Here is an 18,461-nt window from a genome sequence, read left to right as displayed (position 1 = left end):
CAGGTGAGCACACTGCACTGAGCTATGTATGCTGAGCTGGGGAGAGAGGAGGTGCTGCATCGGCAACCTGTCATCTCTCAACCAACCTGTCATCTCTCAACCATTGCCCCCTCCCCCAGCTCCCTGCAATGGGGGGAGGGGGCAATAGGTCCTGGGCCCTTCCAACAGACCCTGGCCTGGTAAAAAAGTTCCCCTTTCTCCCCCTCGATGCCAATGGGTTTATAAGGTTGTATCTGGAGCTTGTTATTTCTCTGTAATCCATAAAGATCAGTAGTTTGGTATAAACAGGCTTTTGCTAATGAACGTAATGTATAAATTCTTATTTATTTTATAAACCTCAATATTTAGTATTTGAAATGTAACAATCAGTATATGGACTAGGCAGAATCTCATTGAAATGTTGTCTGTGTTAAAGGATATATCTACTTTGAAATTTTGGTACTTGTGTAGTTTCGCTGCGGCAGGCAACGCTATGTTTTCAGCATAGGCTAAGCTACGTTGTCACGTAGCCCAACTGCTGCCTAGTGTAGTCAGCGTAGTGTCCCCGCAGCAGCCCTGCGTAGTCAGCATAGTGTCCCCGTCAGGCAGTGTAGTCACGTACTGTCCCCGCAAGCTGCAGCTCTGTCCCCAGTGTCCCTGTCAAGCCTAGTAAGCACCTCTCACACAGTGCCGGTAACTGCCAGATCCCCTGCGCTGGCGGACGCCAGCTGAAAGCCGATCATGCGGGTGCCAGTGGCGCTCCATCTGCCTGAGACGCATGAGCGTATCATACGCTTGTGCCTCTCAGTAATTCTTGCAGCAAGGTACGGCAATTATGCCCATGTCTGCTTCAGGGAGACGGTCAGGGTTAGGGGTTTGGTAGCACGTGCGTCTCGTGCACAAAGGGGGGTGCGGTCACAAGTGCATCTCATGCACCATAAAGGACGCATTTGCCAGTGCTCCATGTTACATACTGGCAAATGCCTCCATTTCAAACCCCAATATCCACGCCAGCCCAAAGTGTGGCGAGCGCAGGGAGCCACAGAGCCCGAAGCGTGGCAAGCGTAGTGAGCCCCGCGAGGGGATGCGGAATACACATCAATTAATACGCGTCCCCTTGTGGGGCTCGCTGCTCTCGCCACGCTTCGGGTTAGTTTTATGCGGACCTTGCGGGGCTCGCTGGGCTCGCTGTGCACCACACTTTAAAAAGTCAACGTGGATAGTGATCGTATGAACAGGTCGCGACGTTCAATGCGCTCGCCACGCTTCGGGCTGGCGTGGATAGTGGGGTTGTTTCAGGAACACATTCACACCTGTTATGTCATCCATCTGAAACAGTAATGATGACACATGTTATCTGTCAAATGGATTTGACTGACATAAAGGATAAATAACTGCGCAACTCTGACTGACTACGCTAACTACTGTACGTAAGCTCTGGCTAGCCGCGAACGTACTGACTAGGCTGACTACGCTGGCTGCGGGAACACAACGCTGATACTGACAGGGACGCTGAGTACGTGACTACGCTAACTTCGCTGGCTGCGGGAACACGGCGCTGATACTGACAGGGATGCTGACTATGTGACTACGATAACTACGCTGGCCACAGTAACACTACACTGATTCTGACAGGGACACTATGCTGACTACGTAACTGCCGCCATGAAACTACACGAAAGTACTGAAATTTTTTTATCTATTTTTGTTCCCATCGAACACTGCATATATTTTCTGTAGAGTAGGCACAGTTATAGCGAATGCATATATATATATATATATATATACACACGATAGCAAAGGCGTCACTCGGAGGTACCCTGAGGACGAGCCTGCGGCTCGAAACGCTGGTGTTGGTTATCACCTTGTGCTTAATAAAGCAGTGAAGTTTGTATTCACCTGTCTCCGAGTGACGCCTTTGCTATCGTGTATGTTTGGACCTCGCAGTTCGAGGAGGGCACCGGAGCAAGTAACCAGTATTGTAACCAGTGGAGTGCCGGACCTTGCATCCCTCTATATATATATATATATATATATATATATATATATATATATATATATATATATATATATATATAATCTTTACTTTTACTTGGCTTCAGAATGGTGGAAACAAGATAGATTGCGCTGAAATATACTGTAATGGGCTCATCGTATTGGCGGGGATTATGTGACTCTCTACATCTGAAAATGCTGCCATTATTTGTACATTAGTGGGCACATCTAACAGTACTAATGTAGTAATAAGTGTCACCTATATATTCAGGATGGCTGCATTTCACTGCAATGATTATCTTCTCTCCTTTGAATTTCCAAAGTGTTCAAAATTAACTATTTAGCATCATTTTTCTGCAATGTTCACATGTATTATATTAATGTGTAGCAATTACATATGAGGAACGGAATGGGATCATTCGTCAGACTGCATTTAGGTCTACAGTCATTAGGTCGACCCCACTAGGTCGACTGGCAGGAAGGTCGACCTGACTTAAGGTCGACATGGGCCAAGGTCGACATGACTTAAGGTCGAATTTGCATAAAGGTCGACATGAGGAAGGTCGACTGGTCATAAGGTCGACATGGGTTTTTCACTGTTTTTTTATCCGAATGTCGACACAGTCGACATGGACACAGTTGGCAATGAGAATCGGACCCTCGCATCGCTCGCGATGCTTCAGGCACGGTGCCTCGCGATGCTTCGGGCACGGTGCCTCGCTGCGCTCGGCACACTATTTTATTCTCCCACCACGCCCTAGTGGATGGTAGGGCATGAAATACCGCCTGTCGGCACATGTCGGCTCAAAAAACAGTGAAAAACCCATGTCGACCTTATGACCAGTCTACCTTCCTCATGTCCACCTTTATGCAAATTCGACCTTAAGTCATGTCGACCTTGGCCCATGTCGACCTTAAGTCAGGTCGACCTTCCTGCCAGTCGACCTAGTGGGGTCGACCTAATGACTGTAGACCTAAATGCAGTCTGACGAATGACCGCATCCCTGAGGAACATAGGTCATTTTTATGATGGTAACATTGTAACATCTCTGCCCTAAATAGCTTGCAGTACTTTCCAACTAATACTAATGCACTGATCCTGATTCCACTCCCACATTTTGTTTTATGCTGGGTAAACACTAGACGATTCCTGCGGCCACCAGTATAGTTCACTATATCGGCGTTGCCGTGGGAGAACAATATTGACTGTACACAGTGGCTGATTTAATTTACGATATCGGCCAGTGACGGCTCCCACCCCCCGTTAACGACCCGTGGCCGTGTGCATCAATAACAATATTGACTGTACCCACTGGACGATATATACGCAATATTGATAACGATATCAATATCGTCCATATCATTGATGAGCTATCGCCCAGTGTGTACCCAGCATTCGGCTTATATGATTCCATGATGACTAGGGGGGTATTCAATCTGGGCCACTATTTACGATGGGGGAAATAGCAGTGAACGCCTATTCAATGCTGTCTTTCCCGACAGCATTGGAGAGGCAGATCGACAGAATGGGCCCGACTTTAAAAGCAGTCGGGCCCGTTTTGTCGATTTCGGCCGTGAATTGTCGCGATCGCGGCCAAATATCAACAATCCACAGCCGTTTACGCAGACACGCCCCCTTTTCGCCAATCAAAAAGTGGGACATTGAATCGCACCAAGGCGATCTGCGGTCGGACAAAATGAAAACAGGCCAGGGTCACGGCTGTCTGGCCAGATTGACTGTCGTGACCTGGGATTGAATACCCCCCGTAAGTATTCCTCTAATTCAGGTTCCGCTTGCGCTATGGTCTTTATGGCTTAGCTATGTAAATTGATTGATAATTGTTAGGTTTTTTTTTTAAATAAGACTGACCACTTCTGCAACACCGTGCCAGGGGGACTGTGTGCACACATACTGTACAGCACAGAAGTAAGAGGAACAAGGAGGGAAAGTTGACATTTTAATTTATTATATCTACACTGCCTGCAGACACTTACAGCATTTCAAGTGAATTCAATTTGAACATGTTCAAAAATAAATTCCAATGTGAGATTGTATGGCACTGAATTTGATGGTACCGGACCCAGGGGCCTAGCAATGCTTCACCTTGTGCTGGAACTCTGACATCATGAAGGGGGTAGCATCTAGTTATAGGGCGGTACTCAATGTTGGATGCTATTTCCGACAAGAGAAATAGCACCCGCTGCCTGTTTGATGCTGTTTTCGACAGCATTGAAGGCTTATTTCGACAAAACAGATCTGACTTTAAAACAATTCGGATCTGTTTTGTTGGAAATGGCAGTGGATTGTCAATAATCATGGCCATTTCTCCACAATCTATGGCCATTTTCACTGACATCGAATTCCGCCTGCTGACTTGCAGGCAAGCCGGGCGCAAACGGCCCAGGAGTCCGAATATCAAGATGTTCCGAAAGTCGGAATCCCAAACTGAATACCACCCAAAGTCTGCATTTATAGCCTGAGATGTTACTGTTAATGATACGGAAGTGGATTGGTGCCCTCTCACTGAAGGTAGTCATTAGACAAATGGTAGTGTTTGTTGCCAATTGAGGGAAGGGAGAGTTCCTCTTGCAGTAACGATGAGATAGAAAGGGTCTTTTTGCTGCTAGTTTTATCAATCCAGGATTTTTCTTTGACTCATCACACTCAAGTTACATAAACAGAATTTCACCGCTCTGGGGTGGGCCCCCTTCATGTACAGGTCCGGGACTCCAGTCCCTGCAGTCGTCCCCCCCCTCCCCCCTAATGGCAGCCCTGCATGTAAGAGAACATTCCCTGGGAAAGAATACTGACATCAATAGGTCTGATGAAGCGGGCAGTATACTCATAAAAAGTGTAATAGGCTTAATTTATCTTGTGTGGCCGATGCCAAGTCTTGTTATCCTTATCTCCATTGTGATATTTGAACATTTTTGTGATTACTTTTTATATAAACTTGAAGACACTGATAAGAAGTGAAACTGGTTTTTGATTGGTAGAATCTCTTCTGAAAAGAGACACATGAGACACCAATACCGTATAAATGTGTTGCCCGGGACATCTGTAATAACTCTACTTCTAAATCTACCGTGTTGTTAAAACATTGTAATTGATTGTATTCTCCAGGGATTAATGCAAAACTGCAACCAGATGCATGCATCCTACCTCTTCCAGCAAGATAAACATTATGACCTCTCATACGATACTGGAGACAAGGCTTTGCAGTGTGGACGGCATGTGGACATTTTCAAGCTTTGGTTGATGTGGCGAGCAAAGGTAAGAGATTATAAAACTCACATACATAAGATGATTGTTGCACCCAGAGGAAAAAGGGTCCCACTGCTTCCCCTGTCACCCTCTTCCTGTAACCCACTGTATTTCCCTGTCACACCCTGCCTCCCTATGTTGCATATTGCGAGCATGGGTTGGGGTGGAGGAGGGAGGCCCAAATGATATTTTTGCACCTGGACTACCATCCACAAGTTCCACAACTGGTTATACCCACAATTTATGTCACACCTCTAAAATAACTCATACTGTAGTGATATATTCAATAAGCGATGGTGTATTTTCAAAAGTTTTTCTAGATATATAAAACTAAATACAGGTTGAGTATCCCTTATCCAAAATGCTCAGGACCACAAGCATTTTGGATAAGGGATTTTTCCATATTTGGAATATTGCACCCCTGGGACTGAAGATGCTGCTGAAGAGGATCCTGCAGGCCGCTGTGGATATTGGGGGGCGAGGTAAGTATTAATAAAATAATCTGAAAAACTACTGTTTTCGGAATATTCCGTTTTTTGGAATACACGGATAAAGGAGACCCGACCTGTAATATTAAATACAAAACACCCTATTATATGCTTGAAGATAAATCTGGATCTTTGTCTGTATTCAGACTTGACCACATCTCTACGGCCAAAATGTCCATTTATATAACCGGTGTCAGTCATAGCACATTTGGACCAGCCCCATCCTTGGGCAGAATTTATTGTCGTTTAGCACTGGGAAATGTTTTGGATAAAGGCCTTGTAACTAGGGTGGCCAATCCCGGGATCGGGATCGGCGGGATCCCGGGATTTGGCCCCTAAAATGCCGGGATTTCAATCCCGGGATTGGAGTTTCCAATACCGGGATTTTCGGGTTTAGACTGCGCATGCGCAGTCTAATGCCGGGCAGCGTCTGAGCGTGTGCTCAGATGCTGCCCGGCTTCTCCCTTACCCGGCAGTATGGCTCTGCGCAGCGTGAAGAGGCCAGAGGTCACGCTGTGCAGGCCAAGTAGCAGCTGCACACAGACCCGTCCAACATGACACGCCCGCCCGACCAGCTCCTGTATCCTGCCTGCCCGGCTCCTGCTGCTCACCCGCCCGCCTCCCGGCTGCTCACCCGCCCGCCTCCCGGCATCAATCAGCCTCCCAGTTTCACCGACCACCCTCCCGGCCGCACCGCACCGCACATGTAAGTAAATATGCGGGGCGGCCGGGGCAGGTTTTTTAATCAGGGAAGCCAATCCCGGGATCCCGGGGAATCCCAGGATCGGGCATTTTTCAATCCCGAATTCCGGGATTGAAAAAATGTTCCGGGATTGGCAACCCTACTTGTAACTGTATAAAAATATTTAGGGGGAAATTTATCAAAGATAGATAAAGAGAGAGTTAAAATGGATAGGGATAAAGTTCTAACCAATCAGCTCCTAACTGCCATCTTTTTAAATACAGCCTGTAAAATGACAGAAGATGGTACAGGTGCTGAGACAGGTGCCTATGGCACCATAAGTAACCCCATCTCCCTTCTCTCTTCCTTACATTCATGTTAAGGTGACCTATTGGTAGTACCAGCTTTGGAAAGCTCCTAAAACAGACCGTTAAGAATGTTTTTTATTTTATTACTGTATATATACTGACCATGGGATTTTCTCAACTGTGATGTTTTTGAATACATATTTATTCTCATACACATAAAAATAAAATATAATTTCTGAGACAAGTAATTCGATTTTCCACCATTTTCTTTTTAGGGGACGGCAGGATTTGAAGCCCAGATTGACAAATGCTTAGAACTTGCAGAATATCTTTATAATAAGATTAAAAACCGAGACGGTTATGAAATGGTGATTGATGGAAAGGTAAATTATTTTCCAGTTTCATATTTAACGTTTTTTGTACATTGTTAGTTTAAATGGAAATCTTTCATTTGTGGCGACGCGTTCTCACTAACATTACTAGTGGAAGAAGTAGTACACACTATAGAAAAGGGAGTGATGGACAAGAAATTTCTACTAACTTAATACATTACGAGTGATTCAGGATCGCTCGCTGCCATCCGAATTCGGCCCCAGCTGGTCGGGGTTTGCGCATTTCTGAGCATGTGCAAACCACGGCAGTGAAAGGCTTTCGCCAGTTACACACTCACCGTGACCTTTGCTTCGGGGAGGGAGGGTCAGGGGTTGACGTGGGCGGACACTAGGCCAGAGCAGGGGGACGCCCAGGGTGTCCCCATACAAGCAGCAGTGATAAAAATAAAAAGTGTAATGTGTATATTTTTGGTACGGATATATTTGAAATTAAATGTTCAGGATTCAATAAAATACTTTGCATTCATCTTGTCTTAATTTTAAATTGGCAAATTGTACTAAGGATGGGTACACTGGGGTGATGTGCACCCACACAACATCTTGGCCTGACATATGGGAACCTGGGTACACATTGAGTGACGAAGATCGGAGTACATATCGCTCCTTCCTTCATCAAACCTAGCGGTACCACTAGCGATTGCACCTTGCAATGGCTAGTAGTATCGCTAGGTTTGATGCACAATACATCAAATCTAGCGACGGTGGGCACCCACAATTTCACAGTGCTCACTGACCGACCATGCATACTGTATATGTAATTATGACCCAAAACAGCATATCAAGTCAATTTAGTGCAGAAATGCACTTAACGCTAGGTCATACATCTGCCCTACTCTACCTGTACAGTTCTAATAAACAAGGACATCTATGTCCTCTTGTCTTGTTCTAGACCAGTCTATATCAATAGTCTGTGACTTATATAAAACAATTGAATGATTCCATTTACAATAAAGCTATAATGAGCCCCAGCTATGCAATCCTCAGCACTGTGGTCAGTTAAAGGCTGCATGATTTTTTTAAATACAGTTATCCTCCTGCAGTGCGTTCTGCCCATTCCTATTGATGTGTACTGTGATTGGTCCAAACTCAAAATTTGATTAACATTACCGGCCAATAGTACACTACTGTATAGTAAACTGTGGATGATGGGTGTGTACTGTACTCTGACTCTGTTTAAATTACTAGATTTTAAGATTTCTTTATGCATTTAAAAAAATGTATAATAGTAAATACGTTGTATGATGCCTAATTCAGGACTGCTCGTTTATCTGCAAAGTTGCAGTTCATTGCGAGTAGATAGCCGGATCCAGGCCAGTGCTGACATCACAGACCCTCTATTAAAATGCTTGGGCATACCTGCGCTTTTTCCGATAGTGCCGGAACACGTCAGGTTTCCACCCCCAAACGGAGCCTTCCTGTCAGTCTACCTACAGCCGCTTTGCATTTACAATCCATGTGCATTTTCTGCCGCCAACCACCCTCGCACATGCGTGATGTGTACAGAACGCATTTACAGTCATTCGGTAATCTCTCTGTTTGTGAGTTAGCTGATTAGCGACCCATGCCGAATTAGGCCCACATCTAGTTATGTGTTGTGTGTAAAAGACAATGTAGCAATGTCTAATGCACATTGTTCCCTATTTAACAGCCCCAGCATACAAATGTTTGCTTCTGGTATATACCACCAAGCTTAAGACACATGGAAGATAATGAAGAAAGAATGGAAAGACTCATAAAGGTAACATAGAGTTGTTTTTCTTTTTACTTGCAAATTGTGAATGGCTAGATGTTGCAATTATATACTTATGCTTAAGTGAAATGTTTTACAACTACAATGTTATAAAAGAAAGAAGAGAGAATACAGTTACAGCATACAGTACCCGTGTAAGACAAACGGCAACATACGTGCCAATTGATATTAATTTTCTGTGTGACTACAGCAGGGCTAGGGACACCTGGCATGATGGGTAATTGGTGCCAATGTGCCACTTTTCTATAATTTACTAGTTCCATCTATAGCCTCAATTTCATGCTGCTTTCCATTTACCGCCTGGGCAGGTCTGTGTACACAGAGAGCTGCCCCAGATTGTTTTATGATGACACAAATGTATTATGGAGCTTCTGCTACCAACAAAACCTCCTTAGCAAGTCATCTCTCCCCACTCAGTCAATGTTTAGATGGTTGCTGTGCAGATTCTTGTTTTACTGTACTATGAGTTTGGATGCTGGAGGTCAATATATGGAAAGAAACCCCATTTCATTGTGGGAGACCCTTACATGATCGTTACTATCTAGCTGTGATTATAAGTGGCTATATAATAATATGTACTTACGCAAACATTGCGCAAATACAGATTTTGAATTGCAGTATGGAACATTGAACAGTAGAGCAGCATGGATGGTGTAATGGTTAGCATTACTGCCTAACAGCGCTGAAGTCATAGGTTCAATTCCCACCATGGCTCTAACTGTGCCGAGTTTGTATATTCTTCTCCTGCTTGTGTGGGTTTCCTCTGGGTACTCTGGTTTCCTTCCATAATTCTAAATCTACTAATGTTTAAGGACCATACACACAATAAGATAAAGTAAAATATATCCTTTCAGAAATACCTGTTCTGAAAGATATCTTTTACTTTATCTTCTAGTGTGTGTGTACACTTGATGTCATTTACGATGTGCGACCCCACGTGTCATTAAGGACCCCAGCAAGTCTAGATGAAGGGAGGTCCTCGTTAATGGCCATTGCCCCCTCCCCCCTTGACCTCAGAGCCTGCATCAGCAAGTGTGTATGCCAGTAAATCAGGTTGGAATGGCAGTTGGTGTAACTCACCATTTGAATTGTGAACTGTGCTGCAGAGCCTCCTCTGAAGCCTCCACTGAATATAATAGAGAAATGATAGCTAAAATCTAGTTGCTATGGGCAACACTACCACCATATTTGCACTAGAGGAATTACATGATCATTGTGTAATAAGTCCTGGTGGCATTTTTGATTCAGAGTATAGCTACCAAGAGAAAGACTGATGCTGGCGTTTCCATGTTCCGGGCTTGTTTCTCTGATCCTAAAGACTGGAATTCCTGTTTGACCCTGCTGTCTGCTTTTCTCCATTGTTGGTCTCTGACATTTTCCTGTTTGGCCTCTCTTAACTTCCATGAACATTAGTCTTCTTTATATTCGGACCCCTCTTTAAGTTAACTATTGTCCTTCTCAGCCGTTCCTCTGACCATCTTAGCATACATATGGTGATGCTCAGAATGTTCCCGAAGAGTTTATCGTTTGTTTTTGATACTGAATACTGAAGTGATGACATTACAAGAATAGGATTAGAATTGAATGTATCAGTAGACAGTAGAAAATAGTAAAACCGTCAAGGAGATTATGAACAAATAAACATCTGCTGATTACTTATGACATGCATATTTTGTATGCCAAAGCTGTATCCATTTTAAAGGATAATCCCACTCGCTTTCATCCCCAACAAAGTTCCCCTTATACAGTGTACATCATTTCCTATAAACATTAATAAATAGAATCGCCTAGCAATGCGGACTATTGCAATGCTAAATTGAGCAGTATTTTAGCAGAAAATGTAAAGTTTACACAGCGTCTAGAATTGTATTTATGCTGAGTGACAGGTTCAGGAGCAACAGTACAGGGCCTTACTTTGTTCATCCAGTATAATTATTTATTAAATTCTCCTATGCATTTTCAAAGACTTTCCAAGATTTGAAGCCGAGTTCTAGCTGCAATCATACACACATCTAGAGAAAGAACATTTAATAAACTCATTTAATTCTTACACACGGTGCGATTAAAGCCCCATTTCTAAGCAAGCTGACTAGATCTGGCTTCAGCTCCCAAATGGAAAAGTGGAAAGTCTGTAGAGGAAGGACAGGAGAGTGGTGGAAGGAGGTGGAACATCTTCCTAGCACTTACATGCTGACGCTCTGATGTGGCATCTATAATGCGTTTGTCCATGCGTAAACCCCCATCTGTACCGTTATGCTTCTTTGCCCTTATGCAGGTGGCTCCTGTGATCAAAGCCAGGATGATGGAATATGGAACCACCATGGTGAGCTACCAGCCCCACGGGGACAAAGTAAACTTTTTCCGCATGGTGATCTCTAACCCAGCAGCGGCTCATCAAGACATTGATTTCCTGATTGAAGAAATTGAACGTCTCGGACAGGATTTATAAAGTTATCAGTAATCTGTTTGAAAGTCATAGGTACACAATAGATCTGTTAGAGCTGTGTGGATATACAGTATATGTAGTGCGTTAAACAGTAATTCTATATTGTGCCGTATTACTTGAGTATAGACGTATTTGAGAAACACTTATGCCATTTAGTCTTGCTTTTAGACGATCAACTTGCTTCCATTCAGACCTATAGGTAAAATGATGTGTGTTAAACAAAATAATTACTACAGTACTTTATGTGACTGTACCTCGCATAGTAAAAAGATCAGGGCATTTCAAAGTATACTTCCTAGGGCAATGACACAAGAAGAAATACATTACAGTATATGTATTGCCTTTCATAGTGTTAGAATGGGGTTTCTAATTGACATTTGATATATTTCAAAGATATAATTTTCCAAAATAATCTATCTATATCTATATATATTACAAATATCCTATTTTATAAAAGTACAGATTTTATTTTGTATGGGTTATAAAAATGAGCATAAGGATAAATATTTAAGAGGCTTTTAAAAAAAATGATATAATCAATGATGCACTGAATACATATTTTAGAAGTAGGTGGAATAAAAAAAAATTTACAAGTCATTCCATTGATTGCTAGTTTAAATCTGAAATTTATTTTGAATGTGAATGTTCATACTGTATGTTATCTGTATTTTTCATTTGCGGAAGCGAAAACTGAGCTGGGTGTACTAAAATCACAGGGAAATCAGAATTAGGACTAGATGGAGGAACCCTAAGAAAATCATTTCTTCTTGAACTCTCTGCGAAAAACTTTCCTTTAATTCTCCTTTCAATAAGCAAAATGTCCAGTGAGCGAATGTAATGATGAGCATACAGTATTAAGCAGATTTGTATTTATTTCAAACCCAAGAATGCAATTAAGTTGCAGTAAAACAACTTTGAATAATTGTGCACTAACTGCCACCCAGGAACCCAGGGTATTGTCCATTAATATATTTTTCCCTGGGCTGCATAATTAGTTTATCATCCCAAGCTGAGAACAAGGACTGTGTGTCATATTCCAGAGGTGAGTACAGCTGGCCACCTCAGCCACCCACAAATTTAATTCTGGGGGACCCTTGGATGCCTGATGCCAGGGAACGCTCTCCACAACTGATCCCAGTCTTGCCTTTTGGACCAAGCTACTGGCTATACGTTAGGGATGGCCATCAGTGAGTGAATTATTGATGATCAACATAGATGGTACCATTGATGGTTATCCTAAATGGAATAAATTATTTGCAAGGTAACCATTGATAGTTTCAACCACTGATGGTTATCCCTGCTTTTCTATTGTCCAGACTTCAGGCCAATCAGATCCTGAGTACAGGGCTTCATGAATGCCAGGGTGGAGCTATGGAAAAAAAAATTGGGTAAATTCATATTATCTATGGCAAGAAACCATATGGTTCTCCACCCATAATGTTAAAAGTATTCACCATCAGGCATAGACCATAAATGATTTTAAAACATTGATGGCCGATGGCTATCCCTACTATAGGCTTACCTAGCTACTGGCTCCGTCACAGTGCCACCACGATGAAGTATAGCCCAGAAGTACAGCGCAGCATGGGTGACATCATGATGTCATAATGAGCAGCAGAGCAAGTCCTTCTCTTTACCAGGTGACTCGGGCCCTTAAATATACTACTGAATTGTGAGCATTCATATAAACTGTGGCTCCTCATTGATCCATCAGCCAACTTAAAGTGATCGCTCAAATTTGTTTATCATTTTAGGTGCACAGATGTCCGGAGTAAGTCATGGCCCTGGTTAATAACATGCAATGCCCATGTAAATACCCCTCGTAGCCTCAGAACTAGATGCACAATCAGTATGCACTGTGACCAGTACTTGATGTACTGTATGGTGATGTTACATTGATGATGTCATACCTATTGTATATGATGATAAATAATTTCTTATATATGTTTTACAATGGCAAAGTAATATGACGCTTTCTGTTGTATTTCTCATATTGTTCTTTAACGCTGGTGTACCCAAAAGTAAATTATTAGTATTTAAAATGGCTGAAATATCTACAGTCTGCATAAATATAAAGTATACAGTTTTATCTGTTTAGATGCATGCGCTTTTACATGTTTCCTGCAGCTTATGGTAAGATGAAGTGAGTCTAATGGAGTCATAATCAGTTCTAATTTTAAATGGTGTCCCCTCTAAATCAATTTGCTTACTACTCTATGTTATTATCAACAAAAGGGAGCCCAGGCTTGTGAATGCTGCTAATTTCAGATGATTGCTCTGTCTAATTTGGCTATTTCTTCTGCTCAGTTTAAAACCACTGAAGCCGAGTGATTGGAAGTTCTCCTCGTTAAAATAAATGTTCCACATAGTGCATCCTAGCACTGTATACATACATATTAGAAATCAAAATCATTCATCAGCTGTTTACTGATTTGTAGGACATATGTTTCCAGATATCCACCAAACTATTAAAATCATTACAATACAAAAAAAACTGTCAGGGAGCCCGGATTAGCATAATATAGACCAATTGCTCAATTATTTTACAAAGAAGGGAGAATTACGGAGTCCCCGGCTGTGAGATCCCAATTTGCTTTCAAACCTTTTCTGTCCATATTTAAAGTGATTTATTTGAAACTTATTTGAAGATTGTAGTTATTTATATATATTTTTTGTGAAATTGAATTTAACATTTTACTATTTTTTAATTTTCACTTACTGGTCTTGTTCCCCATGAATATATACTTTTTCAAATTTAAATTGTCAGTTTTTATTGTTTTTTTTTACCAAGGATAAAATCTGTCCCCAAATTTTCAGGAAGGAAATACTGTGGTTATAATTAAATTTTCTGCAGCTGTAATGGAGATGACCCTTCTGTAACCTGTGTCATGTCCTCCTATCTATATGTGTATTGGAAGAATTCATGCAAATTACTTTTGCTGACCATTTGTAAAGCCTTTCTGATTTATATATATATGATCGAACCTTTGTGGCAGCAGACTACTTATTGCATGACTGATCGTGAGTGCCGCACCTTCGTCTGATTATCACAGCACCTACTGGCAGTGAAGGCACCGATCGCTGAAAGATAGTGTCACTGGGAGTGCCGGACCTTCCTTCTCTATATATATATATATAGATATATATATATCTATATATATATATATATATATATATATATATATATATAAATAACATGACACGTCCCCTGTTCCCAGTGACTAAATGCTGACCAGTGTCAGATTATCACAGGGCAAATTGGGAACCCAGGGCCCCCCAACATAGCTACATCACCAATGTTGGGGCCCTGTGGTATATGTCAACTGTGGATTCTGTGTGGCATATTGTGTACTAGGGGCACTGCAGTGTCTTCAACACATGTGAGGTGCTAGAAAAATGTACACATTACAATTATTGCCAATTTTATTGGTAGAAGCCTCCACAAGTTAATTGACCTGTTTTCACCACAAAATTTAATTTGGACCTGATGTGTACAGGATACTGCTTCAAAAAATATCACATTTACTGATACACACTGTTTTACTGTGACCATTTGGATGATGTGATATGACTTCAAACTGGGCAATACACAGATGAGCAAGAGAGTTACTTACACTTTATACTCACTTGGAAACAAAACTTGGACAAGTGGAGAAGTTACAAATAGTAACCAATTACCTAGCTTTAATTTATCAAGTACATAGTTAAAAATTATAGCTACAGTAGAAGCAGGGGTGTAACTAGAATTTTAATGTTTACTTCTTTCCCAGTACTCCACTGGAGTAAGCATTCACTGTGCTGCCCAGTGGCCATGCTTACTGCATTTTTAATACAAGCATTAAGCCAGATCTACTTCCATATACCTTTCTTTGCTTATCAAACGCTCCCTGCTTCCTCCATCCATATGTATCTTGACCGTCCTCTCCAAAGCTGTCTCACTGCTCCCTCCCTTCATATCGGACTGTCAAGACCATCCTCTCCAGTGCTGTCTTGTCACATCCCTCCATATCCATGATTATTACCCCAGCCATAGTTATCTCACTGCTTCCTCTCTCCATATCTGACTATCTTGACTATTCTCTTCAGATATGTCTCATTGGGGCAGATGTATTAAGCTTTAACAAGAGATAAATGCAAGGGTGATAAGGAGAGATAAACGTCCAGCCAATCAGCTCTTTACTGACTTTTTTCAAACACAGGCTGTAGCATGGCTCACTGCTACCTTCCTCCATATCTGACTATCATGACCATCCTCTCCAGAGCTGTCTGTCCAGCTACGTGCCCAGCTCTGCACTGACTGGAGCCTAGCGGAACACTGAGCGTACTAGATTACCCTTACTCTCGGCCGGTTCCTAGACATATGCACCTAAACGGTTCTAATAATAACTTATGGTGCTCTTAAAATTACATGCCATTAAACGAATATTTTGATTGTTACTCATAACCAAAATTAAAAAATAGCACAGACTTTGACAGATAATAGGATTGGTTATAAAAAATTTAAAAAATACTTACATTATGGTACACATACAGTATCTGCTGCCCAACATAGCCGCCATTTGTTCTCACTCCAGAAGATAATTACAATTATTGGCAAAAAGGGCTAACTGGCACAAAGGTCGAATTGGCATAAGAGATGGGACTTAAATAAATCTACACTTCCATATATGACACAGGTTACAGATGTAAAATAATTTTGAGCTTATTTTGTAATATGCAACTTTTTTATCAAATAATCCCTTTAAATGCCTCGACATTTATGTATACTGACTCTTTTTGTTTGTTTGTTTTTTTAGATAACCCTAGTTCAACTTTATTTCCGAAAATGTATAAAATTCACGTTACTGTGCAATATCTTTAATTTAAAAAAATATAAATAAAGTGCAATGTGTGGTTCTGTTTCCTGCACACATGCATTGGTGTTGATCTTATGTCACGCAGATGTGAATTAAGAAATAGAAACAAATTTGTCTGTAACTGTGTTGCCTTTCTTATATTTAATATTACTGTCTCGTCACCTCAGATTGAGGTTGTGTATAGTGTGGCAGTTCAACGTGTGTTGATGTATAAGCTTTGTACAATATATTATTGAGATTAGTTTTATTTTTAGTACACTTGTATTATTCTATGTTGTTATTGTGAAACTGGCTTATTACAGATTTTTTGGAACAATGTACTTTTCTTATGAGAATCGCTGTCGATAGCACAATATATTCGAAAATCATACCCTTTACCCCCAGGATTAGCTGAATATTTTTAATAAATATTTGTGATAGAAGCACTGCCATTCAGTATCAAAAATAGACCAAATATGCCCTGTATTTTAGGAGTAACCGCACATAAATGCTGTATGGAAGCTCATCCACTGGTGATTGTGATTGTCCTACAGTCAGTAATACGTTCTTTTTTAGTGTCTAAAGCGTGTGCTTACGGGTCTTTGTTAATTCCTGAAATTGTTGTGTAATAAAGAAGATTCTGTTGTCTCTTTAATGAGGGAAGAGCTACTTCTGTCTACCAAATACACGTGTTTTATTAAAGTGTTGTATTTTACCAATGTTGTCTATTTTAAATCTAATAAAGATCTACCGAAGCCATCATATTTTATTGTTACTTTTGTTGTTTTTTATTATTATTATTATTATTATTATTATTATTATTAATTTTACCACTACTACAACTGCTATTATTATTACTACTATAATTATTACTATTATTATTATTACTACTACTACTACTACTATTATTATTATTATTATTATTATTATTATTACTATTACTACTACTAGAACTATTACTGTTATTATTATTAGTAGTAGTAGTAGTAGTATTTTTATTATTTTTACTATTACTACTACTAGAACTACTACTGTTGTTATTATTACTACTATTACTACTACTATTACTACAACTGCTATTATTATTACTACTATAACTACTAGTGTTAATATTATTGGTATTATTATTATTATTAGAATGAACTGTTATTATTCTGAATAATAATCACAATAATAATAATAATAATAATAATAATAATATTGTTGTTGTTATTAATGTTATAAGGCATAGGTTCCCAAATGCGGTCCTCAAGGCACCTCAACAGTCCAGGTATTAAGTATATCCATGCTTGGCCACAGGTGACTTAATTAGTAACTCAGTCAGTCTGATTTAATCATATGTGATGAGCCATGGCTATACCTAAAACCTGGACCGTTGGGGTGCCCTGAGGACCGTGTTTGGGAACCTCTGTTATAAGGTTTTTGCACTACTTCTCCCAGTGGAATAAAGATACCTTGTACATTGCAGTGTCGACATTATGAACATAGCTACTGTCAACCATTCGACTGCATACATCGTATTGCTGGTGTCTTCGATTCAATTACGACTCTAAACTGTACAGTGTATACCCCAAATGTTCATGCTGGTTTCTTCCAGGAGCTCTGATTATCTGCCATGAGTCCTAGTCAGAATGTTGGAGTGTTTGGCATCTGATACAGAGAGACCATTGTGTGTGCTTTTGTGACTATGCTATGGAGTGTGGAATTTCCCAATAGGCACATGAGGCACATGCCTAGTATATGGCATTAGTTGGGGGTGGCACTCGGATGATTGTGTTTTTACTCTCAGACCAAAATGTATCAGTAACTGCTAAATATTACCATTGTGCTGTACCATATGCCAGCTTGAATGCAGTGTAAACAGGTAAGACATGTACATACTGCCCATGTAAGCTGTATGCATTACCATTGGGCCTAGGGACGCACTCACCCCTAAATCTGCAGCTGGTGGTATGGAAATTATGTTGAAGCATAAATGGGAAAAGTCATGTATCGGAATAATGTATGATGCATACGTTTCGGTGCTGTTTAAATAAAGTATAATACAGTACAGTACAGTACATGCCGTACATGGGACATATTAATTTTCTACCCACAAATTTTCAGGCTATAAGACACGGCCATCCAGGGCAAGATTAAAAATGAGGCGGATGGAGCTGCAACTCCAGGTCTACATATAATAATAGGCCCATTATCATGACACCATGATGATAACCAGACAGACACCAGCTGGCCACATGGTTGACCATAAATCATAGGTCATACTATTTTACACATTTATGCAATTTAGATATTATGGGAGTCATTGGGGCTTATAGTGC

At 40.8% G+C, this 18,461-nt stretch overlaps 1 protein-coding gene across 2 annotated transcripts in view; it reads left to right on the top strand.

Moving 5' to 3' along the window:
- GAD2 (glutamate decarboxylase 2) overlaps nt 1-16,904 on the top strand; it is a 103,824-nt gene extending 86,920 nt beyond the window's left edge. For both annotated transcript variants that reach the window (XM_083189238.1, XM_083189237.1), the window contains exons 13-16: nt 5,099-5,248; nt 6,993-7,100; nt 8,758-8,847; nt 11,135-16,904. In XM_083189238.1, coding sequence (XP_083045364.1) covers nt 5,099-5,248; nt 6,993-7,100; nt 8,758-8,847; nt 11,135-11,308 — 522 coding nt within the window. In that variant the 3' untranslated portion in view covers nt 11,309-16,904. The remainder of the gene's footprint in view (nt 1-5,098; nt 5,249-6,992; nt 7,101-8,757; nt 8,848-11,134) is intronic.
- Nucleotides 16,905-18,461: the final 1,557 nt, after the last annotated feature.

Source organism: Crinia signifera, chromosome 5 (genome assembly GCF_055691185.1).
Source record: "Crinia signifera chromosome 5, ASM5569118v1, whole genome shotgun sequence".
NCBI lineage: Eukaryota > Metazoa > Chordata > Amphibia > Anura > Myobatrachidae > Crinia > Crinia signifera.
The sequence above is the reverse complement of the archived record's forward strand: the minus strand, read 5'-3'. Positions and strand labels throughout refer to the sequence as shown.